The sequence below is a fragment of the Heterocephalus glaber genome, unplaced genomic scaffold, assembly GCF_053883595.1.
Source record: "Heterocephalus glaber isolate CG9 unplaced genomic scaffold, H.glaber_assembly_v1.0 deba00001451, whole genome shotgun sequence".
Lineage (NCBI taxonomy): Eukaryota > Metazoa > Chordata > Mammalia > Rodentia > Bathyergidae > Heterocephalus > Heterocephalus glaber.
In genome coordinates this window covers 6,844,582-6,863,741 of record NW_028258301.1, presented here as the reverse complement: position 1 = coordinate 6,863,741, position 19,160 = coordinate 6,844,582, and the positions used below count along the sequence as shown (strand labels likewise).

Below are 19,160 nucleotides of genomic sequence, written 5' to 3'. Positions count from 1 at the left end.
AAGGGCAATAATAGAAGAAATAAACATCAATAAGCAATAAAAGGCAGAAATTATATACTGCTAATGTCATTCAATACTAACAGACTTAAAATATACTGTTGTACAAATAAAGCTTCAAACTCAGTTTTAAAATACATATATATGTGTGTGTGTATATATATATACATATATATGTGTGTATGTATATATGTATACATACATATAGAAGAAAATACTTTATATAAAGTAATTACCTTGCATTTCACAGCACCCAAAATAGTAGCGTGACACACCCATGTTGCCAACTACTTCCCATTTATTTTCATCAGGATCAAATCGTTCAATTGTGTTTCCTATCTCAGCTCCAACCCATCCACCTATGATCAAATAGAAAAATGTTTATTTCTGGGATAGAGGAATCTCATGACAAAGACCTTACAAAACAACTAATTGGACTACTTCATAATATGGAGTAATATCACACAAACCAAAGGTAATTTGTCCATGATGATATAAAAAGTTAGAATATGACCATGAGTAAAACTCAGGTTTTTTAAACTCCCTGTCTAGTTTTACTAGTGTATAAAACAAAGCAAAACATTCAATATATTACATGGTAAAAATGGTATTTTGTGAAACCAACTTTTGCAACAACTTCTGTGTGTTCAAAATAGTTATATTAATCAAGAATGATTCTAAGCCTAATTGTGATATACATCTATTTAGTGACTTTTTTTTTTTGGTACCAGAGATCGAACTCGGGACCTTGCGCTTGCGAGGCAGGCGGCAGAACCACTGAGCTAAATCCCTGGCCCTTCAAAGACCTTTTTGAAGTTTTTAAAGTCACACTAGGGCCAGGGATTTAGCTCAGTGGCACCATGCCTCCCTTGCAAGTGCAAGGTCCCAAATTCAATCTCCAGTACCAGAAAAAAGTCTTTGATGTCCAAAATAGCATTTCCTTAACAGTCTCTAATTACTGACATTGAAAATGTTCCCTTGTACATTTTGAGGTATAACTGAAAAATACAAATATTTATAGGAGTAATAAAAAGATGAATGGATTAAGTTCACATTGAAGTAACTGATATCTTTTCCAGAATAAGTGTTGATGGACAGGGAAGGGGCAAGACACTAAGATCCATACAGTAAACTGAAAAGGTTGAAAAGGTAATGATATGAAGCAAATAGGGGAGACTAAGAGCTATATCAACTTCCAATGTGCCCTAGAAACAACTCTCATTATACCATTTATTATAGAGATAATAAAAAAGTAGAATAACTTGTTCAAAATCACAGTAGTGTGGCACTATTGTCACACTACACCTATTTCCATTTTAACACAGAATGTTTTTTTAAAATGTCACATAACCATTCACTAAATGTGTAACAATGAAATAATATAGCACAAAACTTTCTTTTGGTGTCTTTAATTTTTTTGTTATGTGCTTTCTTACATTAGACATAATTAGGCTACCATCAGAGTGGTAGAAGTGTTACATACTTAGTTAAAATCATGAGATTTAACTAGTCAGCTAAAGTGCTTTACTGGACATATTATCTATAAATTATCTCTATCTTTAAAAACTTCATACTTAGCTGGGCATGGTGGCACATGGCTGTAATTCCAGTCCTCAGGAGGCTGAGGCAGGAGCATCACCATGAGTTTGAGGCCAGCCTGGACTACATAGTGAATTTGAGGCCAGCTTGGACTACATAGTGAGTTCAAGGCCAGCCTGAACTACATAGCAAGAACCTGTCTCAAAAAACAAAACAAAACAAAAAACTTCATACGTAAAGAAAAAAGAAAAGGTCAAAGAGAATTACAACAGAATGCCTGTAAAAATAACAAAACTCCACACATGACAATATTTTCTAATATGATACTGAGAATAAGAATTTACAGAGCTGAAAAGACACTCATTTCTTTTTTTTTAATTTCACTTTATTTTATTTTTTTGGTTTTTCTGAGACCAGGTCTCACTATGCAATTCAGGCTGGCCTCCAACTTGCAGTAATCCTTCTGCCTCAGTTTCCCAAGTGCTGGGACTACAGGCTTGTGCCACCATGCCTGACTAAGATACTCATTTCTCATGGGAAAGAAAAAACATCTCTAATCAGAACCAAAAATTCAAATAATCTAAGTTATCTTTAAACTGAACAGCATAATTACCCAAAGCATAGATAGCCCCATAACACACACACACTCCCAAGCCACAGCGGGGATGGTTCATTGAAGCTACAGTTGTCCACTGTTTAGTAACTGGGTCATAGCATTCAGTACAGTCAAAAATCATCGAATCCTTTTCACCTGGTATAAACAAAAGAGACACATGAGAAGATTTAGTAATGCTAACAGACTAGAACCATAATACAATGATCAGTAGCATTCCTCATTTTCAGAAATTCAATCATTATGTCTGATTATAAAATATTCATTAAAATTCATTTGCCTAGTGAACATTACTTTGAATCCATAGCATTTTCATCTAGTAAAGCCAATTTATAAAGCAAAGGCATAATTTTCCTATTATCTATTTCTAACTTACCACCTAATCTATGTAATTTTTAAAGATCCAATTTTCATTTTAATATTTCTACTTTGGGGGTCATTACTTCAGAAGCTGACCAGGGTACAATCTGAGTAATTAAAATCCTTATGTAGCAACATAATCCTTATGTGCAGAGGACTGTAATATTGATTATGCCCAAGGCAGGCTGTAAAGAGTTAACCCCACAATTGGCTTGTTTATAGAAGTGAGTCTGGCTAAACTACGTGCCAAGGTCAGAGTAGCTCACACCCAAATTTCATTCCCACAACTAAAAACTTCAGACTAGAAGGACAATGTTCTAATTACAACAATATATTTTGTCTATTTTGTTCCTAATTTAAGAATGCTTTGTCTTGTCCTTTCTGAGCCTTGTTTACATTAATTTGCATAGAAACCACACATGACCTTTACCCCAATTGATTGCCAATAAAAGTAAGTGCTTGGGCTGGGGATTTAGCTCAGTGGTTCCGGCGCCTGTCTTGCAAGCGCAAGGTCCCGAGTTCAATCCCCAATACCAAAAAAAAATGGATACAAAATTAAAAAAAAAAAAAAGTCAGTGCCTGGGACTGTCCAGCACCTTTGTTGGTTGCACCAGCATTGGTCGTCCTGGCACCTTGCTTTCTCTCTCTTAGTTCTGTTTCTTAGTGTATTTTTTTCTCAGGCCTGAGTCGCACACGCGGCAGGTGGGGACTAAAACTTACTGCAGGAGTCCTGGCAATCTATTTCTTTCTTTTCTTTTTCTTTTTTCTTTTTTCAAACAAAACAGGCAATACTTTATTAAGTTCCCAAAATAATGTTTCAAAGAGGGAACTCTAAATGTATAAACTGGACATTTTCTTTTGCCATCAATATCAATTCCTTCTAAAAGACATTGGGCTTTCTTTGTGGTTTCCATGTACAAACTAAAATTGATTGCTCAGAGTAATTCAGCCTCATCACAACGAAAACAGTTTGCAAAAAATATTTTGTTTAGCTAGGTAGAGTGGTACATATGTGTAATCCTAGCACTAGGAAGGCTGAGGCTGGAGGATTGCCGTGGGTTCAAGGCTGACAATCTTTCTAATTTACCACCCAATCTATGTAATTTTTAAAGATCCAATTTTCATTTTAATATTTCTATTTTGGAGGTGGTATTAGTTCAGAAGCTGACCAGGGTACAATTTGAGTAATTATAACCCTTATGTAGCAACAAACACAAAATGAGATTTAAAAAAATATACTACTTAAAATAGAATTTTAAAATACAGTATACTGCTGGGTGTGGTGGCACATGCCTGTAATCCCAGCATTCAGAAAGCTGAGGCAGGAGGATCTCCAAGATTTGAAGACCAGCCTGGGCTACATAGTGAGTTCAAGGCCAGCCTGAACTACATAGCAAGACCCTGTCTTAAAAAATAAAAATAAAATTTCAGTATACTATACTTAAAAGTAATTCTAGGGCCAGGGATTTAGCTCAGTGGTTCCAGCACCTGCCTCACAAGTGAAAGGTCCCGAGTTTGATCCCCGGTACCAAAAACAAAAAACAAAACAAAAAAAAGTAAGTCTAGCTGGGCACGGTAGCAAATATCTGTAATTTCGGCTACTCAAGAGGTTAAGTCTGGAGGATCACAAGTTCAAGGCCAACCTGGGCAACTGGGGGGTGGGGGGATTTGAGACAGAGTCACTCTATTTACTGAAACTTAAAATCCATTCCAATTAAATGAAGAAAAAAATGTCCAAAAAAATTCTTTCTTTTGCCCTTAGAATTCAAAATACAGTTTATTCAAAGTAACATTTTTACAATACTCAAAACTTTTAACCACTAATCCATAACTATACCTACCTTAGTGTAACAAAACAGCCACATTAAATTCCTTGATTTTTTTGTTTGTTTGTTTATTTGTTTGGGATTTTTGGGGGACAGGATCTCACTAGTAGTTGAGGCTGGCCTTGAACCCACAGTGATTCCTCCTGCCTCAACCTCGTGAATGCTGGGATCACAGGCATGCATCACTATGCTTGGAAAATGTTTGATTATTTGTTTGTTTGTTTGTTTTGGTACTGGGGATCAAAATCGGGACCTTGCACTTGCAAGGCAGGCACCAGAACTACCAAGCTAAATCCCCTGCTATATTTGATTATTAATACTGAAAAAAAATATGGTGAATTCTAAAACAAGGCAAGTTAGCAACTAGGAGGGTTTTCCTTCTGGGTATTCAAAGCTCTGCCTTGTTTTTTTAGGCTGGGATAAGAGTCTCTCTAGTGTATAATATTCAACAAACTATGTTTCTTTTTCTTATTTTGATCTATTCAATATTTATTTATTGAGCATGACACATAATACCTAGCAATATATATAAGAAATATAAGAATGTATCCAAGTAGAGGGAAAGGAGGGAAGGCAGCACAAAAAAAAATGTAGACAATTAGTTAGACATGGTGGCACATGCCTATAATCCTAGCACTCGAGAGCCTAAGCAGGAGGATTATAAAATTGAGGCCAAAATGGCCCACATAGTGAGTTCAAGGCCAGCCTGAACTATGATGCAAGATCCTGTCCAAACAACAACAAAAAAGTGGCAACTAAGCTTACTAAAGAAAATAATATATTTTTATCATTACCTCCAATAGCATAGACCATCCCTCCCAACACTGCTACTCCCAATCCACATCGAGCCTGATGAAGTGAAGACACAGTGGTCCAGTACTGGCTAAAGGTATCAAAACGTTCTACGCAGCTGAGGGCTCTGCTATCACTCCAACGGCCCCCCTGCAACCGAGTATATCCACCTAAACAAAGGAAGGAAAGGAAGTAAACAGCAAATCCCTTACCACTAAATATGTAATGATAGTATATCTTAACATTTCTATCATCCCTCATGACCTTCTAAGACATTATGAATAGCTTGAAATTTTATTTTTCATATGAATTCAAAATTTAAACTTTCATTTTATTTTATTTTTTTGGTACCGGAGATTGAACTCGGGTCCTTGCACTTGCGCCACCTGCTCTGCAAGCACAAGGACCTGAGTTCGATCCCTGGTACCAAAAAAAAAAAAAAAATTTAAACTTTTAAAGCAATGTTTCATCAGCCATTTGATAACTGTTTAATCTAAGAACCCAATTAATTTAAATCACAGAATAACAGATATCAAATGAGTAACTATTTAGTTTTAGAAATACTGACTTTAATACAGAAATGCAATTTATAAATCTATAGCCTGAATGTGAAATTAAATGTCTCTAACATATTTAATACTCTGACATGGATATTAATCACAACTAACTATTAAAATGCTTTGATCCTGAAATAAAGATAATTCCTATTGCTTTTTCTCACCTACTGCATAGAGGTACTTTCTTGCTTTCTTCCGAGGTCGAACTTTAGATGTCTGCAGAAAACTACAAAATTTATTCTCTTTTGGAGATTTGGACACTTCACAGTACTCTTTCAAAAGTGTTTGCAATGCAACATGAAGATTAAAATCAGATACTCCTAAAGCAATGTTTAAAAAGACAATGTTTTAAAGAACTTTTAAATATTACTGAAGAGATACATTTTGACAGACACATTTAGCAATCAATAAATAAAAATTCATTGCTACCAAAGAATATATTTTATTTAAGTTTACCAAAAATTGTTTTTAAAAATATGCTTCACAATATTAAATTTGAAAACACATATATAAGGGTTTCAAATAAAGAAGACAAGGCAAAACAAGATCATAATTATCTAACAACATTTTAAAAAGTCAAAAATCCTATACTTACAACCTAATAACAAACAGGATATCTACTTATAGTAGACTAAAACTAGATCCCTGTCTATCACCCTGTACAAAAATCAATCCAAAATGGATCAAAGACCTAAGTATAAAATCTGAAACTGAAACTACTAAAAGAAAACAGAGGGCAAACCCTTGAAGCCATAGGCACAGGCAAAGTCTTCCTGAACAGTAGCACTCCAATAGCACAGGAAAAAATAGCAAGAATCAACAGATGGGACCACATCAAATTAAAAAGTTTCTGCGCAGCAAGAGAAACAATTAGCAAATTGAAAAGACAGCCTACAGAGTGGGAGAAAATCTGTGCCAGTTGCTCTTCTGATAGAGGATGAATATCCAGAGTCTATACTAGAGAAAGACTATATCCTGGCACCAACTACTGATAAAAAAAAACACAAAAAACCCAAAACAAGCCAGGCATGTTGGTGCACACCTGTAATTCCAGAACTAAGGATGGCTGTGATTTCAAGGCCAGCCTAGGCTACATAATAAATTCAAGGCCAGCCTACACTACAAAGCAAGACCCTGACTCAAAAAAACCAACCAAACAAAAAAAAGAACAAATTATAGTGCTGTTGGCATATGTTCAATGTTAGTAAATCAGCAATACATATTAAATAAGGTATTTCTACACAAAAACTTACATGAAACAAGGCTATGTATGGATTGGATGACAAAAATATGACTAGAGACTCACAGGAATCTAACTCTAAATTTCTCTGAAGAGAATGCCTCAGTATTTGTTAACTTTATTTTTGCAGGATCTTTATAGGACATAACTATTACAAATAATAATCAACTATATATATGTATTAATATAAAATATCACTCAGAAAAAACCGCAAAATTCTGTTAATACTGCTAAGAGTGAAGAAAAGCTAATGATCGCCGGGTATGGATGCGCAGGCCTGTAATCCCAGCACTCAGGAAGCAGAGGCAAGATTGCTGTGAGTTCAAGGCCAGCCTGGGCTACATAGTGAGTTCATGGCCAGCCTGAATTACAAAGCGAGACCCTGTCTCAAAAAACCAACCAAACAAACAAAAGACCTATTATTTAATTTCTTTGCAGAACTACATCTTTGACCCATAATAGTGTATTTAATTTGTAGTAAGATCATTTGTAATTCAGTCACAATCTAATCTTTCAGTGCTTGACAACAGTAGAAACACCAAATTAACATCAAATCCTAAAACCAGATCAAAAATTTTTTAAAAAGTAATTTTAACATAATTATTTTTCTAACATAATAATTTTTTTTAAGGTACTAGGGATTGATCCCAGAATCTTCACACTGAGCTACATCTTCAGCCCTTTTTATTTATTTTACAACACAGTTTTATTTAGTCACTAAGTTGCCCAGGATAGGCTTAAACTTGTGATCCTCTTGCCTCAGCCTCCTAGAGTGCTAGAATTGCAGATGTGAGCTACTATGCCTGGCTAAAGATAATTTTTTTATACTACAGTGAAAATATTTCCAGAAAAAAGTTTAAAATTGGGACTGGGACCTGAGTGCAATGGCACATACCTGTAATCCCAGATATGGAGAAGATTGAAATAGGAGGATCACAAGTTTGAGGTCAGCCTGAGCGAAGACCTGTCTCAAAAAATGAAAAGGGTTTAGGGCCGGGGATTTAGCTCAGTGGTTTTGCAGCCTGCTGCGCAAGTGCAAGGACCCGAGTTCAATCCCTGGTACCAAAAAAAAACAAACCAAAACAACAACAAAAAAAAGGGTTTGGCCGGGGATTTAGTTCAGTGGTGCCACACCTGCCTTGCAAGTGCAAGGTTCCGAGTTCAATCCCTGGTACCAAAAACAAAACAAAACAAAACAAAACAGACAAAAGAAAAACCATATCTTGTTCCAAAAAATAAAAAGGGCTAGAGATGTAGCTCACTGGTAGAGCATTTGCCTAACACGTGGAAGGGCCTACATTTGATCCCTAGCACCACACACACACACACACACACACACACACACACACACACAAACACACACACAAAGTCTAGAATCTAACAATGATTCAAAAGCTACTCAGAAGCTCTTGATATATCATTACAAAACTTCATTTAACAGTGAAAGAGGATTTACAGCATTTTCTGAGTTTTGGTTTTGTTTTTAGTAAACAGATTCTTCTCAAATATTAGGTTTTCCTGACGAAGAATGACAGGAGGAAATCTTATGCTGAAATAATTAGTACTATCAACAACAGTTAACAGTGTTAACTATCGGTAATTTTATGTATAATACTCATCTTTCTTATTAATTTCAAGAAAAGTACATAAATATTTAAGAATGAGTATAAATACTTTTGTCCACCCACTGAAGTTGTATCTTACAGTAATCATTCAATATAAGTGCCAAAAAATGAAAATAGCACATTTCAGAGAAAAAGCCACTTGATAATTCAGTAATTTGATATACAACAAAAAAGTTAAAGTTACCTTCAATATACTTTAAAAGCCTCTGAGGAGGTAATAAAGGGAATCGAATTGGGTCAAGCACTTCTACCACATGTTTTCTTCTCTTTCCCAGATCTTTCAGAATCCACTGCATTGCAGCTAAGAAAACCTGGTATTCATCCTCAATGCTAAGCTCTTCACTTCGTAAAATTCTGATTAGCTGATCTTTTGTAAGTGCCAGGAACTCTTCCCCACTATGAACTTCCAAGAAATGGACATGAATGTAGTTTTCTGTGAATTCTAAAAGATCATGGCAGGCAATCTGTTCAGAGAACTGAAAGATCCCAATGCAGTTCAGTGGATCAATTTGTCTTTTCAGAAATTCACAACAAAGATTAACAACTTCAGTCAATTGTAGCATGTCCGCTGCAACAATCAACTCCTGAACATTATTCACAGCTATATTCACTATACCTAGGGAAGTACGGAGACAAAATAGCCGATAAAATAAAAACATACATTTGACTTAACATACTCAAAATTATTTTACTTGATTTCACTAGCAGTTTAATCTTTGTTGAGTAGACAGAAGTATAAAGACAACAAAATATTTTTTGAAAGAGGACAAAACTTAATGAAACCTCACATTTATGGAATACTTACAATGAACCAGACATAGTATTAAATGCTTTATACACTGAATTCACCCTCACTACATCCCATATATCAAGGAAACAGAATCAGACAGTTTAAATAACTTTAAGCCATGTTAAATGGCTAAGCAAGTTGCAGGGTAGGGACTGACATTGAAGTCCATTACTGCCTATGATCCCAGCACTCGGGAAGCTGAGGCAGGAGGATCAAGGCCAGCCTGGGCTACATAGTGATTTCAAGGTTAGCCTGAACTACATAGCAAGACCATGTCTCAAAACAAAAACAAAAGAGTCCATTACTGAGCTTGAGAGAGATCTCTATCTTCCATTGAGTGCCATATCTCTATCTTCAATTAGGACATAGTGCCATACAATGTTTAGTTTTTACTGTCAGGTATAACTAAGAGTCTATAACAAATGAGAAGGGCCGGGGATTTAGCTCAGTGGTGCTGTCGCCTGCCTCGCAAGTGAAAGGTCCTGAATTCGATCTCCGGTACAAAAAAAAAAAAAAAGAATGAATGATTGACAAAGGTTAAATGAAACATCCAGTATCACACATTAATTAGTGGCAGAGCTAGATCTCAACCCAGACCATTTGATTCTAAGTGAAATACATAAAAATCCGAGATGAGAATTACATACTAAAATATATTAGAATTGTGATTTGTTGATGAAGAAAAATAAATCTGCCAGGAGTGGTGCATGCCTCTAACCCCAGCACTTTGGAGGCTGAGGCAGGAGGATCACTGGGTGTTCAAGGCCAGCCTGTGCTACATAGTGTGTTTGAGGGCAGCCTGAACTATATAGTGAGACTATCTCAAAAAAACAAAATAATCAAATAACAAATCCAAGCTAGGTGTGGTGGTGCACTCCTGTAATCCTATGTATTAAGGTAGGGAGGCTGATGAAGGATAACAAGTTCAAGGCCATCCTAGGGGTTAAGACTGTCTCAAAATAAGAAATAAAAGGGCTGGGGATGTTGCCCAATGGTTGAGTGCTTGCCTAGCATGCCCAAGTCCCTAAGTTCAATTCCCAGTACAGTTTTTTTTTTAAAAAAGGGAATGACAAGTCCAAAGGAGAAATAGAATAACAAGTTTTGATGCTCCAACATCCTATAAAAGGAAATATTACATTAAAATGGAAGAAATAGAATATATTTTATAAGCACTATGTCAATTACAAATTTCCTTGTCCAATAAATATTTAATATTCATTTTCATTTCATTCTTTTTTTTTTTTGGTACCGGGGATCAAACTCGGGTCCTTGCACTTCAGCAGCAGGCGGTGGAACCACTGAGCTAAATCCCCGGCCCCATTTTCATTTCATTCTTATATTAAACAAATCTTAACTTTGTTGTGGTGACAACTGTGCCCTGCTGCAAATTACATTTTTTTTTTTTGGTACCAGGGATCGAACTCGGGACCTTGCACTTGTGAGGGAGATGGCAGAACCACTGAGCTAAATCCCCGGCCCTGCAAATTACATTTCTTAGCTTCCTTTGCAGATAGGGGTAAAACGTTTTTGGGGGGGCGGGGTGTTTTTTGAGACAAAGTCTCGTTATGTAGTCCAGCTTGACCTTAAATTGTTATGTAGTCTAGATTAGCCTCAAACTTAGGATCCTCCTGTCTCAGCCTCCCAAGGGCTAAGATTGTGGGCACATGACACAATATTCAGCTAACCCTAAACTTTTAATTGAGTCTAGCCCACAGGATACAGGCAAAAGCCATTGGAAAGGGCAACCAGAAAAGCTTTAATAAAAATTATATGGCACACCTTTTTGTTTTTTTCCCTTCCTTCTTCCACTTATAATCAAGAGAATAGAAGGTACGAGCTATAGATGGTGGAACAAAATACTGGGAGAATATTACAGGTATCATTACATATTATATATGGACCAATGACATTATAAAGTCACCACATCAGTCCTGGGATGCCTACTATGCATTCATTTTTATGAAAAAATACTCTTTTCTTGTTATTCTATTTTACTTTATTTTTTTCAGTACTGGGAATCGAACTCAGGACCTTGTGCTTGCCAGGCAGGTGCGTTGCCACTGAGCTAAATCCCCAGCCTTGTTACACTATTTTATATCTATTTCTTGCAGCCAAATGCTGTTCTTAATTGATACTCATTTTGCCTTAAATGTCAATCTTCTACAAGGCTACCTTATCCTGGATATTCCCAGAAATTTTTATTTCTCTTTATTTTTGCCATCTTTTATTTCTTTGATGGAAGTGGTAATCACCACCAATCTGATGAAGATGCCATGAACATTCTTTTTCACCAAATATCTCTTGTTACTGTAAGATGACATAGGCAGAATAGACTACCTGTGGAATTTCTTCCATTTTTATGTAGTTCAACACCAAATCCATGGATTAATTTGTATAAATTTGTATTTTTTGAGTAAACAAAGCAGAAAGGGTTTAATGCAGTAGTTTAATTAGCTCACACAAGTCATTTGTAACAATAAGGTAAAAAAACCCCTCAATTCTGTACATAACCCAATAGGCAAGATATGCATTGCTTTTAGTAGATAGAAGATAATCATTGTTATACTCCCCAAATTAAGGTTATCACTAGTTTCCAAAATTTTCCAAAAAGAAATAGAAGGGGCCAGGGATTTAGCTCAGTGGTTCTGCTGCAAGCCTCACAAGTGCAAGGTCCTGAATTCGATCCCCGGTACCAAAAAAACAAAAACAAAATAGAAAACAACACAGAGAAAAGAAATTACTTTTTATCATTTTCTGGATGTAAATACCATGCATTAAAATATACTTTTTAAAAAATTTTAAAGTAATAAAATATATTTTATTGGGCCACATAATTACCTCACCAAGCAATTTCTTAAGGAGAACACACATTGTATTATTCAAAACTCAATCAAATGAATAGTCTTGGTTTTTAAACATTTTTTTTGATTATAAGAGTAATATATATTAACTATTGCAAAAACTTTAAGACAGAAAAATATAAAAATAAAAATGAAAATCACACATTTTTCCATATATAGACATACAGTGCATTAACACTTTAGTGTATTTCTTTTTTTTTTTTTGGTACTGGGGATCGAACTTGGGTCCTTGCGCTTGGACAGCAGGCAGCGAAACCACTGAGCTAAATCCCCGGCCCCTTTAGTGTATTTCTTTCAAATTTTTTTCTAAAGCCAGCTGTGGTAGCGTACGCCTGTAATACCAGCACTCAGGAGGCTGAGGCAAGAGGATTGCCACAAGTTCAAGGCCAGCCTGAACTGCACAGTAAGACTCTGTCTCAAAAAAAAAACCCAAACAAACAAAACAACAAAAATAACAACAACAAAAATAAATCAAATCTTTTTTCCATGTTGCGAATCATTTAAGACTACACATAGATTTAGGGCCATACCACCCTGAATATTCCTGATCTTGGAAGCTAAACAGGATTGGGCCTGATTAGTATTTGAATAGGAAGACTACATAGTTCTTGTGAGCATTTTATGTCATTAAAACTCTTCAAAGGGTCGGGGATTTAGCTCAGTGGTTCCGAAGACTGCCTCGCAAGCGCAAGGCCCTGAGTTCGATCCCTGGTACCAAAAAAAAAAAAAAAAAAAAAAAAACTCTTCAAAGCACTTTAAAGATAAAAGTTTTGACTAAAATAATGCATGCTGATGATAAACATTTTTAGGGAAAAGGAGCAAAATAAAAACCTTCATATTCATATTTCTTCACCTGTAAACACTATCAATATTCTAGTCTCTCATACTCAAATACAAATGATTTTTTTTTCTAAATTGGAATAATATATTTGCAGTACTGGGAATTGAACCCAGGGCCTTCACACTGACCTACACCCAAAGCCCCCCCCTTTTTTTTCAACCTAGGCTGGGCTCAAATTTGCAAACTTTCTGCCTACCTCTCCCAAAGTGCTTGAATTACAGACATGTACCACTATGGCCATCTTTTTGGGGTTGTATTTATATTTTGATTTTTTTATTCTTCTGTAATAATGTGCATATCATTTAAATATTTACAAGATCTAAGAAATATTCTATTACATATACATGCATCATAATTTAACCACATAGCCTACCGAGGGACAATTAGATTATATCCAATTATATTCTAAGTAATGGTACAATAAGATTGTGGTTCACAGGGGCAGGGATTTAGCTCAGTGACATTGCGCTTCCCTTGCAAGCACAAGGTCCTGAGTTCGATCCCAGTACCAAAAAAAAAAAAGATTGTGGTTCATAAATAGGTGTTTGTATCATTAGTTAATTGGTTAGAATTCCTAGAAAAGGAGTGATGTGTCAAAAGATAGGAACCTTTTGCTGGGGAAAATGGTGTGTGCCTACAGTTCCAGCTACATGAGAGGTTAAGGCTGAGACTGAGGCAGGAAGACTGCTTGTACTCAGGAGTTTGAGGTCATCCTGGGCAACGCAGTAAGACCCCATTTCAGAAAAAGAGAGACAGAGACAGAGAGAGACAGACTGATTTCAAAGTCTCATGGTAATGTGTTACTAAATTACCTTGTTTGTAAATTAGATCAATTTCTGATCCTACTATACTATACAAGAATGCCTGCATCATCCTTCCCTCAAAGCAAAAGGCTCATGTAACATACCTGTGTAAATGAAATCTAGAAGTAACCGAAAGATTCCAGCTTCAATTCCTAGAATCTGTACAACATCTTTTGAGGATTCTTTCATTCCTCCAGTAAACAAAGCTGCAAAGTATGGACTACTGCCAGCCAAGACCAGCCGATGAACATTAAAAGTTTCCTTCCCAACTTGCAGCTGCACATCACAGAAATACTGTCCATTTCTCATTTTATTTATCTGGGCCAAGATGAATTGGGCATGTTTATCTGACGAAAATGGACTATCAACAGCCCTGGAACAGCCTTCATTAGCCATGATGATCACAGATTAATTAAAAGTACTATTGTCCATAATCTGCTATCCTGAAAAACAAAATACAAACAAATCAAAGAGCATATTTTTGTGTGTAATATGTTTTCGATTCTCATATACAGGAAATGCAACCTATGCTTACAATTCACTTAGGGACATAAAATATACATTAAAGAAATAAGGAATCAATTATTGGTAGTATTTGTATATAGTTTCAGAGAAGTAAGTAGTGGGGGCTAAAATATTTGAAGGATGCTTTACATAAAAAAAGAGACCCAAATTAAATACTAAAAAATAGTATTAAGGAATGAAAAGTCATAAGCCCTGCTGGGTAAATAAAATAAGGTACAAAGGCAGAAAGTAGATTTTGTAGCTCACAGTAAGGAAGCAGGCATCACAGCTGGAATGAACTTTCAGAAGTCAATTGTGGCAAGTTAAGTTCCTTGAAATACAGTCCCTTATGGGCAGGGACTGTCTTTCAGGGCAAAAACACCAGTCTCTAACATATATTAGCTTTTCAAATGTTTGTGAAATGAATGAGTACAATGAGAAATAAGAATAGCCTAGGTCAGTTTTTTTTAACTGATAGCTTTTTCACATACTATGTGAATTACAATCAAATGTCTCATTAAAATCCTTCAATTCAAACCCAGCCTGGGCAACTTAGAGATTTAGCAAGACTGGGCTGGGGATTTAGCTCAGTGGTTCCACCACCTGCCTCACAAGCACAAGGTCCAGAGTTCAATCCCCAGTACCAAACCAAACAAAACAAAACTGAAAGTGTGAGATTTAGCAAGATTCTGACTCAAAATATAAAATAAGAAGGGCTGGTTGTTGCTCAGCACCAAGGCCCTAAGTTCAATTCCAGTACCACCAGAAAAAAAAAAAAAAAAAGGAAGAGTAAAATCCTTTAATTTGTATACTTTGCTTAGCACACAAAGCCCTTATCCAAGACTCTGTTCAAATATAATTTCTCTATTAATCCTTCCCTGTGTCTCTCTTCTCTGGGTTTGGTATTGCTCTAAACTTACCTATATTGCACCCTATATCACTCCCTACCTTATCAAATACCCTGCCATCCTAATCCAAGTGTGTACATGCATACACACACGCAATTTTCTTGAAATACAGTCTCTTATGGGCAGGGGCTGTCTTAAAAAGCAGTAACACCAGTCACTAACATATATTAGCTTTTTAAATGTTTGTGAAATGAATGAGTACGAGAGATAATAATAGCCTTGGTTGGTTTTTAAAACTGTTAGCTTTTTCATCTACTATGTCAATTATAATTCTCAATAATTAAGAGGCAAGAAGAAAAGATAATCTTACCCAAGATAAGATGGAAACTGAAACTCAAAGCTTCCCCAAAGATACCGAGTTAGTATGACAGTCTTGGTATTTGAATTGAGGTCTTCTTACTCTAAATCCAAGACCTTGCCCACCATATACATTACACAGGAATTATTAGGCCAAGTTATAGAGAAAGGGCTTTGAGGACCAAGCATAGAAATTTAGACCTGAGTTTTAATAGGCTTAATAAGAATAAACATAATAGTCATATTTCATAACTGTTTGGTTCTTCAGAGGTGTGAGCTAGGAGGTAATGAAGTCTAATTAAACACCCTAACAGCTTCAGCAATGAGAATCAAAGGCACAAATCCAAGTTACCTTTTAAAAAAAACAAAAACAGGGCCGGGGATTTAGCTCAGTGATTTTGCCGACTGCTGCTCAAGTGCAAGGACCCGAGTTTGATCCCCAGTACCAAAAATAAATAAATAAATAAATAAACAAACAAAACCCCCAAAACATGAGTACCTATTAGAGATATGGAGATAATGCACAGGGGAAATCTAAGATGATTAAGGTTTTCTGATTTAGGCATCAACAAGGAGAACTGGTATTAAGATTGACGTTAGAAAAATGTAGGTGTAGGCTGACATTTGAAAAAAGTATTAAGTATAGCATTCACTGAAAGTCAAGTAACAAAGCTGATTATCATGACTAAGATTTAACCTATTGAGAAATCTGAGACATTCTAATGTCACTGCTAAAATTTCACATTAGCATCTCCATAATGTCAATATTTTATACTTAGCATATAAATGCAAAGAGTATATTTGTCACTACATAGAAATGCAACTTGCTGATATTATTAAACATGACATGGCTGTCTGGTTTTCTTTTTTTATAGCAAAACATTTATTGTACATTTTAGGCATACATAATGTAACAGTCATCATAGGGAATTTGCACCTGTACATGATACATCCCGCCCCTTTTTTCCCATTCCTCCTCTCCGGCCTCCTCCCCTCCCTATGTATAAAAGCTTTGTTTCCATTTTTTCTTCTATTTTCACTTTTTTTCTTGTCCCTTCCTTCCTTTCTCCCTCCTTCCTCCCTTGTTCCCCTTCCCGTTTGAACCTTTTCTTCCCATTTCTCAATATCTGTTAGGTTTTTTCTGGTTTAGATTTTTCTCTTGTCAGTAGAATTTGGACTTCAGTGGTTTGCTACGTACCTCCTGTACCCTACTTCAAGACATCAGGCACAGCCACTGAGCTAAAATGCTGCCTCCCACTACAAGACAAAGTTCACTAAATATCCACTCTGGTGGCAGACAGCAGAAATCCTAGACTGTTACCTCGCTTCTCAGTAACTGTTGATACCATCTCACTGTCAGTGCAGTATCTCATTCCAAAAGGTGGCCTGAGGGTTGACCACATTTTCAAAATGGCCCTAGGGATATAAAGGACGTGCCTCAAGAATCCCAAACTAGAAAGGCAGATTAACAGGAAATGGTGGGGACAAGCAGAAGAACTAAACGCGGCCCTGAATTCACTGTCAGAGTTGTGAAACTGCTTCAGCAAAGGGTGTCAAAAAGAGTCCGGGACAAATGTCAACAAAACAAAACAAAACAAAAACTTAAACTCTTTGTGCTCAGTTAGGCTGGACCTAAAGCGCTATCCCTAAACTGCTGTGATGCTGACTGTGGATAACCAATCTGGTGCATCGGAAAGGGCAAGGAAGGGACCTCAGACAAATGAGGGGGCGCAGAGAGGCCGAGGAAACAGCCTCTGGTTTCCCCACTGGGACGCAAAGAGCAGAGGCAGCCCTGATCCAGACCAGAGGAAGCTCGGGAGAGACGAAAACATTCCGGCTGTCAGGGGCGCGATGGAGTCGGCAAGAGGAATGGTGAGGAGAAACCGGTACCAGAGTTCTTTCGCTCTCTTCCTTCAAGTCCGAAAGTCGGACAGAGCGGAAGGGGAAGCTCCCAACCCTGTCACACACGAACCCGGGTTGCAGGCCCTTCTTACCGCCGCTTCGCCTTCCCGCCAGCGCGAGTGCAGACCCTGCGGGCGCAGTCGTGACCCGCACGGTGCAGAAAACTGCGGGGTGACGGGGCAGGGCGGTTCCAGGGGTGAAAGCCAAACCCCGCCTGGGGAAGCGCGGCTCCAGCCTGTCTCCGCGCATGCGCAGCTCTCCGCATCCGGGCTGGTGCCCCTGAGTTTGTGCTCGCTCCCCCGGGTGCGCGTCTCCGGTCGCCGACGTCTGCTGTAGTTCGTTGGGGAGATCGGCTCGCCCTTTCCTTTCCTTCCTCCGGACCTTCGTGTTATAGACGGAAATAAACAGCAGCACTGTGCTGCTTGTAAAACTACTCTCAAGATCATTTTCCATATATCTCCTTGAAGGAGCTCTGCGTTGAGAATATACCTAACTTTGAGGGAAGGTAGCATTCAGAGTGCCTAGTTGTTTTTGCTGTTCAGCCTCGTAATATGCCACATGGCTTTCAAACTTTTTGATCCCAGCCCATGTTTAACAAGAACATCAATCCCAGTACCACATACTTGTATTTACACTTACTACCAGCAATGCACTCACTACGTGTCTACTTTTCTGTTTCATTACCAAAACCTGCAAAAAGGACCTATGGCAGGAAACATTGTTAAGACTTGGAAAAGAGATTACTGGTGCCAATTCAGGGGTGGCTGGGCATTGTCTGGAAGACACTGGAAGGATTTGAATTCACAGGTACCTGTCATTTTCTATTGACCAAGCTTTTTTACAAGAAAATAGATAGGATTTAAACTATGAAGTGTGATCGAAAAATGTGGGTGAATGTTTAAATTTTTAAAATTATTACAGTGAAAAATACGTTGCCGTTAATCCTCAAAATACTCCCCCACACTTCAAACTCACTTAAAACTCGTCTTTTGCCATTTTCTGAAGCAATTCTGGAAAGTCCTCTTTCTTGAGTGTATTTAGTTTCCCTGTTTTGGCTATCTGAAACGATGCAAAGTGCTCACCTTTCATAGTCATTTTCACTTTGGGGAAGAGCCAGAAGTCACACAGCGCTAGATGGGGTGAATAAAGTGGATGAGAACACACCATAATGTATACATCTGGAATGTTTCCCACAGCTTTGGGAGGACTCAGAGCAGGGACATGGGGATGGGGCAGTATATCCGTTGAATCTGCCACAGGTTGCCACTAATTCCAAGTACTTTCAGAAAATAGTGCTGGAAACAAATTTTTAAAACTGAATTTATGTTAATATTTCTTATTAAAGATAAATAATATGGGATTTTTTCTTTCTTTTTTGGTAGTGCTGGGGGATTTTTTCATTAATTCTTAATTTTGTCTCCTTTCTCTTTTGGCTCTTAATAACACTGACTTTTTTTTTTTTTTTGGCACCGGGGATCACACTCGGGTCCTTGCTCTTGCGCAGCCGGTGGCGAAACCACTGAGCTAAATCCCCAGCCCAATAACACTGACATTCACTTGTTTTATCCTACAGTATAAATCATTGGATTAAAATTGCATGACTATTATTATTACAAATAATAAAATTATTGAATAACCTTTAAGATGCCTTTCGGGCTGGGGATTTAGCTCAGTGGTTTTTGGCCGCCTGTCTTGCAAGCGCAAG

At 37.2% G+C, this 19,160-nt stretch overlaps 1 protein-coding gene across 2 annotated transcripts in view; it reads right to left on the bottom strand.

The window, feature by feature from the left end:
* The window catches only part of Ipp (intracisternal A particle-promoted polypeptide), a 34,883-nt gene extending 17,172 nt beyond the window's left edge, over nt 1-17,711 (bottom strand). Inside the window, exons 1-7 of one of the 2 annotated variants that reach the window (XR_015452658.1) lie at nt 17,548-17,710; nt 13,949-14,287; nt 8,734-9,165; nt 5,849-6,004; nt 5,130-5,297; nt 2,150-2,287; nt 234-356 (exon numbers count right to left, since the gene is read on the bottom strand). Coding sequence is in view for 1 of the 2 variants with exons in the window: in XM_004872938.4 (XP_004872995.2) it covers nt 234-356; nt 2,150-2,287; nt 5,130-5,297; nt 5,849-6,004; nt 8,734-9,165; nt 13,949-14,240 (1,309 nt within the window). In the remaining variant the exon portion in view is untranslated. Of the gene's footprint in view, nt 1-233; nt 357-2,149; nt 2,288-5,129; nt 5,298-5,848; nt 6,005-8,733; nt 9,166-13,948; nt 14,288-17,547 lie in introns of both variants that reach the window. The other variant, XM_004872938.4, reaches the window with a different exon arrangement.
* Nucleotides 17,712-19,160: the final 1,449 nt, after the last annotated feature.